This window comes from Hypanus sabinus, chromosome 16 (assembly GCF_030144855.1).
Source record: "Hypanus sabinus isolate sHypSab1 chromosome 16, sHypSab1.hap1, whole genome shotgun sequence".
In the NCBI taxonomy this organism is placed as follows: domain Eukaryota; kingdom Metazoa; phylum Chordata; class Chondrichthyes; order Myliobatiformes; family Dasyatidae; genus Hypanus; species Hypanus sabinus.
The window spans coordinates 9,971,952-9,983,745 of NC_082721.1; the positions used below are offsets into that span (position 1 = coordinate 9,971,952).

Genomic DNA, 11,794 nt, shown 5'->3' on the forward strand with positions numbered 1-11,794 from the left:
TGCAGAGCATGGTGGGCATGCCATGCTGGAGCTGGAATGTACGGTGACACTTGTGGTTGTATTGGTTGTTTTCGCAAACAGCATATTTCACTGCATGTTTTGATGTCCATGTGATAAACAAATGAATCTGATTTATTGAATTATACAGTACAGAAACAAGCCGTTCAACCTACCTCATCAATGCTGACCCCCATCCATTGCATTTGCCTACATTTGGTTCATATCCTTCTAAACCTTTCGAGTCATAGAGCACTACAGCACAGAAACAGCTCCTTTGGCCCATCTAGTCCATGCTAGAGTATTATTTTGCCTCATCCCATTGACCAACACCTGGACCATTGCCCTCTGTATCCCTCCCGCATTTAGTCAAACCCACATCTACCACTTCTGCTGGCAGCTCATTTCACTCTCCGAGTGAAGAAGTTCCCTCCTCAGATTCCCCTTAAATATTTCATCTTTCACTTTTAACCTCTGACCTCTAGTTCTAGTCTCATCCATCTGAGGGGAACAAGCCAATTTGTGTTTACCCTTTCTTATCCACGTACCTGTCTAAATGCCTTTTAAAGCTGTAAATTGTATTTTTTTAATGAAATAATTCACTGTTAGATACGTCAGAAGAACAAACATGTTCTCTAAACACCGAGGACATGGCTAAAACTTGAGGACAGAGAAAAAACGGACGTTGGGGTCATTGATGAACAATTCTCAGAAAGTTCACGCCCAGTCATGAAAAGAAATTAGGGTTGTTTTATTGTCAAGGATATTTGATATAAAGCAAAACCATTAAAAAATTATGAGGGGTATAAACTGTAAAAAGTCTGCTTGCATTTACCCTATCTTCCCAATGGTAGGTGGGGTAAATACAGTCAGACTCTTCCCACACAAAGACCACAACTAGAGGTCGTGGGTTAACAGTGAAAGGCACAGTGTTTAAGGGTCAAATGAGGGGGAAACTTCTTCACTCAGAGGGTGGTGAGAGTGTGGAATGAAGTGGTGGATATAATTTCAATTTCAATGTTTGTGAAAGGGCTACGGTTCAGGTACAGGTCGATGGGACTAGGCAGAGTAATAGTTTGTCATGGACTAGATGGGCCAAAGAGCCTGTTTCAGTAATGTAGTGTTCTATGACTCTCTAAAAGGGTGAGATGGAAATTTGTTCTAAATAACAGGGCAGAGTAGGAAGCATTACACTGTGTGTCTGTTGTACTATTAAGCAAGTAACTTGCTGCTTTCAATGATAAGCAGCAGGCAGCCAGTGCAATATCACCCGTTCGCACTTTTTATCTATGATGAATTATTAATCCCCTGTGAATTTTAAGCACAAGAGATTTTGCTGATGCTGGAAATTCAGAGTAACATACACAAACTTCTGACCAGTTCTGATAAAGGGTCTTGGCCTGAAACATCGACTGTTTGATCCCTCTCTACAGGTGCTGCCTGACCTGTTGAATTCCTCCAGCATTTTGTGTGCGTGTTTTCCCTAACGGATTTTTTTTTAGTGCCTGTACATGATTAAGGATCATAAGGCTTCGGAGATATTTCAGAAGAGGGCCTTGACTTACACTCCTTGTTTTAAATACACCAGCAACCTAGACTGCTAGAGCTTGGCCACTTACATTAGACCAACAGTAACTGCTTTGTGATTTGATAGATATCTTAAAATCAATGGCAAAATAGTGTCCTCATTGGCAAATATTGCAATTATGATGTGCTGTTAAGTTTAAACAGGAACAAATGATGTCCAATTGTGATAAATCATTCCAGCTATTTGATGACAAGTAGATCAAGCTGCCAGCTCATGCAGCCCTAGCTGAGATGATGCACAAGCTCTGAAGAGAACTCAGCCAGTTTTTGGGTAGGATGGGGGCAGCTCATTATGTCAGTCTTATTTATCTATCTATTAATCCATTTATTTATTTACCTATTAATTAATTGATTGCACAGTTTGCTTTCTTTTGCACATAGATTGGTTGTCAGTCTTTGCAGTTTTTCATTGATTATATTCTATTTCTTTGTCTTACCATGAATGCCTACAAGAAAATGAATCTCAGAGTTACTGTATATATAATGATGTATATGTACTTTAATAAATTTACTTTGAACTTTGAAGAAAGCCAACTCATGTGTGTCCTGGTCAGAGTGAACTGCTGGTGATCCACCAGTCCAGATTTGTTTTCTTGGTGCGTTCAGGGAGGAAAGAAGTTTCTCAGATGCCCACCACCAGAATTCAGATATTTATCATTTACCGCTCTTCCCAGGAGACTGTTTATGGAGTCTATGGAGAGTCTATGGATCTATGGAGAGGAATAAAGATCCGATGTTTCAGGCTGAAACCCTTGATCAGGACTGTAGAAGAAGGGAGAAGAAGCTAAAATAAGTGGGGTGAGAGAAAGCAGTGGGGAGGGGGAAAGATGGAGAAATTAGTAGAAGCTAGAGAAATGAATGTTTATGACATTAGTTTGGAGGCTACCCAGACAGAATATGAGGGTCGCTTGTCCAACCTGAGATAGACAGAGGAGGCCATGTCCTGACCTATCAGGATGGGAAAGAGAAGTTGAATTGAAGTAGGTGGACACCAGGAGATCCTGCCTTTTGGGCTAGACAGAGCGAAGGTACTTGTAAAGCAGCCCCCCAATCTTTTATTTAGAGATTCAGCGTGGAATAGGCCCTTCTAGTCATTCAAGCCATGCTGATCAGCAACCCTCCCACCGTCATTTATCCCTAGCCTATTCTTAGGGCAACTTACAATGTCCAATATACCTACTAACCAGTACGTCTTTGGACTGTGGGAAGAAACTGGAGCACCTGGAGAAAACCTATGTGGTTCACGGGAAGGACGTACAGACTCTTTATAGATGACATTGGAATTGAGCTTCCGAAGCTCCGAGCTGTAATAGCGTTGAACTAACCGCTACACCTGCATCGTGCCGATCTGCATGCATCACGTCTCACTGATGTAAGAGGAGGTCACAGCCGGAGAAACAGATATAATAAGTGAGTCACAGGTGAAATGTCGCCTCACCTGGAAGGACTGTTTGAGGTCCTGAATGGTAGAAAGGGAGGAGCTGGAAGGGCAGGTGCAGCATTTTGTACTGCTTGCAGAGATAAGTGGCAGGAGAGACAAGTGGACAAGTAAGTTACAATAAGTGGAGGAGGGGGTGCCTAGTGGCAGGATCCCATTATTCTATGAAAGTGTGGCATAAGTTGCACATAATCTGGTCTTTAGCAGTCCTACTTTGACATGTTTACAATATCAGCTACTGAAGAACTCACTGAAGAACTCACCACGTGCAAGAATTTGCACTGACTTAACTGAAACTGTTCATCAGGGAGAAGGAAAACTTGCTGCAGGGTCAACAAAGAGTTGGACTCTTTATGACCCTACAACTCATGTTCTCAGTATTATTTATTTATTATAAGTTGCACAATTTGTCTTCATTAGTTGTTTGTCAGTTTTTGTTAATGTATAGTTTTTCATTAATCCTATTTCATTTCTTTATTTTCCTGTGAATGTCTACAAGAAAGTGAATCTCTGTGTAGTATATGGTGTAGCATATATGTACTTTGATAACAAATTCACTTTGAACTTTGTAGGAATTCAATGGGTCATCAGGGTACTTTCTCTGAAATGACACACCAAAATTTTGCAGGCAGCAATATATCAAGACTCAAGAAGATCATAACACACAAGAGCAGAATTAGGCCATTCAACCCATCATATCTGCTCTGCCATTCAATCATGGCTGATTTACTTTCTCTCTCAACCCCATTCTTCTGCTTACTCCCCGTAACCTTTGACGCTCCAACTCGTCAAGAACCTATAGTCTCCACAATCTAAATATTTCTTAAATTAAAAGCATTGCTGATTAATAAAACTCAGAGTAATGGACTAAGTAGGTGAAATTAATGGATATCTTCTGATCATTAATTTGCCACCCAAAGCAAAACAAATTTCAAAGGAGTACTGAGAAAAAGCAAAGAATTTGACAAAAATAGTTAGTCTGGATTTGATTTTGGTGGTTTAAAAACTGACCATTGTGGCATCCTCTGAGTTGGGTTTCCATAATATGGCATTGTAATTCAGTGCAACAAAATTCAGAGGAGAAAGATTTAATTAATTTTTAAAAAATTAATTGATGTGGAGTGCAAAATGTGCTTTTTTTTTAAACTGAGAGACACTGTCAGTCTCTAGAGATGCTTTATCCAAAAATATATTTTGCCAAACTCATTCCATCAGCAAAGAATATCATGAGAATTTAAAGTATATTTGAAATGCTTCCAGAGGTATGATGCTATTGAAAGGCAATGAGTTGCTTTGTAGATCAGAATATCTACACTGAATTGATTTTGCATCCATTTCAAAGATAGTTTTATCTGTCTATTTATGGAAAATTTGATATTATGTCAGCAATAAAAATTGCTAATTGAGCCAAGGTATTAAGAAAATACGTATAGATTCAGGAAACCTAAATATTTCTTAAATTGAGAGAATCATTAAGACTCAAATTAATAGACAAAATGATAACATGTGGAAAAAAGCTAGTTTAGTTTTGTAAAACACATTATATCAGATGGTAAAACTCCACAGGGACTTTTCAAAACAAACATTTTCTTATTAATGTCTACTAATATAATACTCAGGAAGATTTTTCAGTAAGGAAATAAAATTCATACTGATCTTGTTAAGACATGTAAATTCTGAATTTAAACATACAATCAAAATGAGAATCACAACATTAATTAGCAGAGCATTGCTAGTGACCTTATTGAGAAAAAGTAGTTCAAGTACTACATGCATTCATTCCCGTTTTTATGGTGAAGAATAAAGAGGCAATTTTTTCCTGACGAGACCATTGATCAGTTCTGATGCTCTTTATTCCTCTCCATAGATGCTGCCTGACCTGCTAAGTTCCTCCAGCATTTTGTATGTGTTACTCTGAACTTACAGCATCAGCGGAATCTCGTTTTTATGTTCCCGTTTTTGCTTGGTTTAAGTTGCATTTTATACACCAACGACGCATTCATTATGAAATGGATAACTTTTATTGAATTCATACTTCCAGAAAGACTTCAAGTACACTCTAAAATCTAACGGCATTCGTTTATAATGAAGCTGATTTGTTAGAATATATTTTTGTCAAAACACCTCGAGGTTAACCGACTCCTTGATTTGAATAGTGTTATAGAAAGGACCTATAATTTGGTTAGATGTGAGATATTATTTTATGTGATGTGTCCATCTTGAAAGAGATAAAACCATTTGTTTATTGAAAAAAAGGGATTGTATTGATGGATTCAGAGTGAATTGTGTTGCCCTTATTCCTATAGATATAATCAAGATCCAAGATTGTTTAATGTCATTTCCAATACACAAGTGTAAAGAAGAACAAAATAATTACTACTCTGGATCTGATGTAGCACAAAAAAAATACACCCAATAAAAAGTAAAGAACACAATAATAAAAAAAACAAGACTTTTGCACAGTACTGTAGTAATTTTATGTATCACACTGTACTGCTGCTGCAAAAAAATTCATGACATATCTGAGTGATGATAAACCTGATTCTGACATGGGTCTCTATTGTAGACTGACAGTGGTGGGGGGGTGCAGAGAGTGGGGATTCATGGTTGGGAAAAGAGAGAGGGAGATGAGAAGGAGCAGGAAGCACCAAAAGGACATTCTATAATGATCAATAAAACAATTATTTGGTATCAAATGACCTTGCCTGGGAAGGTGTGAAGGTGTGCCTGCACCCGTGCCACTCTCTGCCACTGGCACTGCTTCTCTGGCACCTGTCCCACATCCCTCCTGCAGTGCTCACCCTTGCCATTCCCAACAGCCTATGCTCCCACCATATTTACAAACTCGCTCCCCACTGCATATTGACAAATACGGTACTGTGCAAAAGTCTTAGGGATCATAGCTATATATGTATATACCTAAGACTTTTGCACAGCATTGTATATCCATAGATTGACTGTATATACACAAGGTGACATTAAGCACAGGCGTGTCTAAACGGGTCTAAATGGTGACTCAGACGGGAAATGAGAATATAGAGGTGGTGGAGGGGTGTGGACGTGTGGATTAGTGGGTGGAGGTGTTAATCAACCTTACTGCTTGGGGAAAATAACTGTTTTTGAGTCTGGTGTGGATGCTATGTAGCCTCCTCCCTGATGGGAGTGGGATAAACAGACCACAAACTGGCATTTTCCAGCAATTATTTATATTGCTATAGAGTGTTGGTCAGGGCATGAAGTAATTAAAAACAACAACGATGATTTATAAAGAATAATGAATTATATAAAGTTACTCTCTTGCCTATTGGATATTATAAATTTCAGTTCAACAAAAGATCCTCCTGAACCTCAGGCTTATCAAAAAGCAATAGCAATTTCAAAGAAACTTGCAGGATTGCTGTAAATCAACTTGGAATCTTTAATCACTCTAATTCTATGCAAGGTCCAAGTTTAATTGTCATTCAACCACACACGTGAATACAACCAAGCAAAACAGCATTCCTTTCAGGTGAAAGTGTAAAACACAGAAGCAACAGACACACACAGCACATATAATTATGATAGTAGAAAAAAAAGTTACAAAAAATATTTTTAAAAAGTAGTAATATAGCTCAATGCAAACCTACGCAGTACTGTGTAAAAGTCTTAAACACATACGATATATATAAAAAATAGATACTGATATGGGTATCTATTGCGGATTGAGAGTGGGAAGGGGGCAGGGAAAGGGGAATCACGGTTGTGAAAATGAGAAGGGAGGGGGAGAGAATGGGAAGCACCAGAGAGACATTCTATAATGATCAATAAACCAATTACTTCGAATCAAGGGACCATGCCTGGTATCTCAGGGCTAGATGTGTCTGTATCTGTGCCCCCCTTCGCTACTGGCACTCCTCCTCTGTCCTCCCACAGCACTCCACCCTCGGCATTCCAACATCCTTTGCTCCCGCCAGATTTACCATCTCACTCTCCACTCCATTTTGGCAAATACAGCTATCTGTATGTGCCTAAGACTTGTGCACAGTACAATAATTGGACCACAAGTGTATTTGTGTGGGGAAAAAAAAGATTTTTATTTCACATAAACTCACATGAGAACAAATATCATGCCAATTATAACACTTTAGCAAATGTCTTTTAGGAATGACGTATATTCTTTTATTCGTGTAAGAGGGGAAAAAAACATTCTCAGAATCAAAGCCTCTGGGTTTTATTTTAATTATTTAACAATGGTTCAAAGAACTGTCAAAACAAACAGTTCCAGTTAGATAATGCTCCATATTTTTGCTCCTATACTAGAAAGAGTAAACTGTACAGTTCCATGCATACAGTTTATTGTTGTTAAGAGAGCCCTCAGCAACATCTTTCCAACACCCTCCTCCATTTTCATGGTTTCAGCTTCTGCATTACAGTCAGCAAATGCGGCAGAAGTGAGCTCCTTTCCCAAGTTGCAGACAGAAAATGGAACCAACAAATGAGAGAGCAAACCCAGAGAGGTCTTGCAAAATTACGTCACTGTTCAAGGTCAATCAACTTGACTCCCCATTGACAACAAGAAGCTTGAAACCATTCTATTGCTTCAGGGAGTTAACATTCATTCTTAGTTTTTACTTAGATGCCATAAGACTTAGGAGCAGAATTAGACCATTCAGCCCAAGTCTGCTCCGCAGTTTCCCTTAAACAAGAATAAAATCAATCATGAAAACGTATCATTACAGTCCCATTGTCTGAGCACTGGCATATGTTTCTCGCTACACATTGAAAGGTAATAAATTTTTAAATTGTATGCTGTTAGATTCAGCATTCAAATGTTAAATTAGCTATTATAAGGTGGTAGAAATTGAGTGAAAATATTTAAGCTTTTAAAAAGCCATAAAATACAAAAAGTGTAAAAGTACAGTACATCATCACAATGGAATCTATCTATGTAATGTTAAATATCTCCACACCAAATTTATCAGTGACAGACTAGTCTTGGCTGGGTTTTAACAGTGTAGTTATGTAACAACTGAATGGCAGCACTCCATTCTCCTCTTATCCAACTGCAGAATTCCAGCGCTCCTGCTGAATCTAACTCCAGCTCAGTTCTGCACTCGCCAACTCCAAAGAATTTCACCCCCGCTCCCCAATCTGTTGGCTCTGCCAGCCATCAATCATCTACACTTGCTACAGTGAACTTTGAAATCTGAAGAGCTCCACAACAGAACAAAATTGAACAGCAAACACTGGAGCCTCATATTGTGATCTTATGCAGAGTGAAATGGTATCTTGGTGGGGTAATGCAGTCCAAAATTTTATGCACAAGGCACCTGTGGCTAGCCCTTTAGAGCAGGGGTTCCCAACCTTTTTTATGCCATGGGCCAAAACCCTTCAACAAAGAGTCCATGAACCCCAGGTTGAGAACCCCCGCTTTACAGTCAGAGAACCAGAACATGAGGGAGAGCATATGGTCCATCATATCCATGGTGATCATTTACACTGATCCCACATTAATCCCATTTCCTAAAAGACAATTTCTTCATTCTAAAATCTAATGTCTGCAAGGAAGTGAATTTTAGGGCAGTACAAGGTGAGATATATGTACTTCGATAATACATTTACTTTGAACTTTGTAGTAGAAATTACTAGGAGATATTTTACAATTGGAGCAGAAACCAAGTTAACAATTCCAGCTTCAATGACATTTGCACGTTTTCTGATTTTTAAGTTCAATTTCAGTTTAACCCAGATTTTAGTAAAAGTATCTTTATTCAGCCGTAGCAGTAAAACTTTCATACAACTAGGTAGCCTCTGATATTTAATTACACTTAATTGATAATAGACTTAGCTTTTTTGAGAAGCATTAATTGATTGAGTTGCTTTTAAATTTCCAAATGCCCTGGTGGTAAAGTGTTTCCAATATTAATGAAAATTCCAAATACACAGTGCTGAAAATGCATGTCAACAATGTTAATGGTCCTGATTTCTCAATAAGCTGCCACTTGCTCTGATTTGGCTTGTAGGTTGTCTTTCAGGCCACTGTGTGAAGGTCCTGGCGATGATGTAATAATTACACAAAGGCAAGGACTGATTTAAAGTCTCAGTGTGCTGGAGAAATTTAAAATGTCCATCCTCTCACAGAATGATTGACGCCATATGTGATTCATCACCATGAGATGAAGCGATGTCTCAAAAAGGTGACAGCCAGCATCAAGGACCCCCATCATCCAGGACGTGCTCTCTTCTCAGTGCTACCATCAAGGAGGAGGTACAGGAGCCTGAAGGCACACATTCAATGCTTCAAGAATAGCTTCTTCCCTTCCGCCATCGGACTTCTGAATGGACATTGAATTCACGACCTTTTTATTGGTTGTCTTTTTGCACTTCTTAATTGCAAAAAACAATTACATATACATACACACACATATGTAAAATTGTAATTTATAGTTTCATGATTTCATGCTGCCACAAAACAACAAGTTTCATAACATATTAAACCTGATTCATATACTGGAGGAACAAAATCATTTCTGATAAAATAATCTAATGGAGATTAAAAATTGTAAATCTGTATTTACAGACTCAATAAACTTTGAAAATGCAAATTTGTGCCTTGTATGTTGCATCTGCCTTAAAATAAAATATATTTAGGACTAGCTATTTAAGAAAACAATGTCTTTCCATTCTTAGTTTTTTGACTGGACCATTAAAAGAATAAATTTGGCATTTAAACATCACTATTATCTGAAGGTAGTTTTAAACCTGAACTCCGTAAATCTAATTACTGTTTTCCCTTCTGTAGCATTTAGTGTTTATTCACACCTATTGCAGGTCAGATTGAATCGAATCCAACCGGGTTCCATCTGCCTCCCCAGCAGAGGAAGTATCACCCACTCCACTAGATCAGACCATCCATGTTACTGGTGTAATCGGAAAATAACCAGGACTATCCCAGTGATGGGACATTCATAACACCAAAAACAGTGCTCAGCATTTGACCAATCCCTGTAACCAGCCCGCACTTTATGTGTTTCCCTCCATTTCGCATGTGAAATCCATAAGCCCAAAATTGTGCACACAAGAGACTTTGATTGTACAAGTTAGAAATTTTCCAAATGTATTTTTCAAACGCATACATATTTCATACTGACTCTGTAGATACGGTACAAGTGATAGAAATTCCTGTGAGATATTCTACAATTGCAGCAGAAAACAAATTAACAATTCCAGTTTCAATGATACTTGCACTTCTCTGATTTTTAAGAGTTCCGTTTTAGTTTTATCCAGATTTTAACCGAAGTGGCTCTATCCAACCGTAGCAGTGAAACGGTGCTAACCTTGGCCACGTCCTGATAAGTATATACCGCATTCATAATTAAGTTTATGCAATACTTCCGTATGACGGCAAAGACTTGATTGAAGTCTCTCTGCTGATTTTTGAATTTAGTGTTTATTACAGAATGAGTAAGGACAATAATTACTAAGGACAAACATCATTCAGGACTACATATTCAATGCTACACGGTCAAGTTGGTGTGTGTAAACTTGAATTTTGATTTCATTGAAGAGAAGGAAAGCACATTTTATTTTAGAGCCTGTGGCTGGATACATTAGCTATTGTGGATAGGTGTATGATTTGCAATGGTTGTCCCGATTCCGCACACTATTGTTCAGTACACGCATGGACTGGGATGCACAGAAGCACTTAGCGACCGAGCCACCCCCGCACCTTGAATCCCCCTCCTCCGGACTGATTCACTCTGACAGATCTAGGTCAGTGGGACGCTCCGGCAGTCTGGCAGTTCGTTGATCAGCGTACTGTCTGCCCCAATGCAGCACACACACACACACACACACACACACACACACACAGAAATCATCATTTTAAACAAAGTTCCTGTCCCAAGCGCAGCACACCGCAACGCTCTTGCACAGATTAAAATAAAATGAAGTTACAAGCGGCAGGTTTCGGATTTACGAACTTTGCGCAACTGCCCCCCCCCCCCCACCACCACTCCCCCCCTCGGCTGCAAGCAGGAAAGCTGGCCCAAGTGTCAGGATGCAAAAAGCAAGTAGCAGGGACAATTCCCGATCCCTCTTGCACGCAAATCCGGACCTGTGCAGCGTGCAGAGGATGAGACATTACTGTACATATAACCGCGGCTGTCAGGGGAGGGGGAATTCAGGGCAAAAGCTGCCCCAGACCCCAGACTGGTAGTTAGGGAACACTCCAAGCTTGTCAGGAATAGTGAGGTTCGTGTGGCGGGATATCTTAAAACATCAGAGACGCTGCGTTATCATCAGTGCCCGATTTACTTGAGAGAATAACTGCAGGACATAACAGGTGCGACTTCAACCCGATGTAAAGTAAAAGCGGCGGGTTCCCTCTCGCGATCGGCGGCTTACCTCTCATGGTCGAGGCGTGCGAGGTGTTCTCATGTGAAGAGGCGGCGCTGAGGAAAGCTCCCGGTACGGCTCGCCGTTCCGTGACTGCAGCGCAACCGCCGCGGTGCCCAGTGGCTCGCGCTCTCGCCCGGATTTCAGCGGCAGCGCGCGGCATGAGCCACCCTCACGTGACGCGGCGCTCCTGCCGCGCTGGCCCCACCTCCTCCCGGCCTGGTCCCGCCCCCTCTGTGCACCGGAGCCGCGCCCCCCCCCCCTCCCTACCTTCCCCCGTGCCGGCTCCCTCACTCCTGCGCATGCTCCGCCGGCTCACGACCCACCCCCATCCACCTCCTAACTATTTACTCTGACGTGTAAATACAGTACGTGTAAATGCAGACGGCAAGTTTG

At 40.2% G+C, this 11,794-nt stretch overlaps 1 protein-coding gene across 2 annotated transcripts in view; it reads right to left on the reverse strand.

Moving 5' to 3' along the window:
- Positions 1-11,578, reverse strand: part of LOC132405995 (nuclear receptor ROR-beta-like) — a 114,915-nt gene extending 103,337 nt beyond the window's left edge. For both annotated transcript variants that reach the window (XM_059991097.1, XM_059991096.1), the window contains exon 1: positions 11,408-11,578. In XM_059991097.1, coding sequence (XP_059847080.1) covers positions 11,408-11,561 — 154 coding nt within the window. In that variant the 5' untranslated portion in view covers positions 11,562-11,578. The remainder of the gene's footprint in view (positions 1-11,407) is intronic.
- Positions 11,579-11,794: the final 216 nt, after the last annotated feature.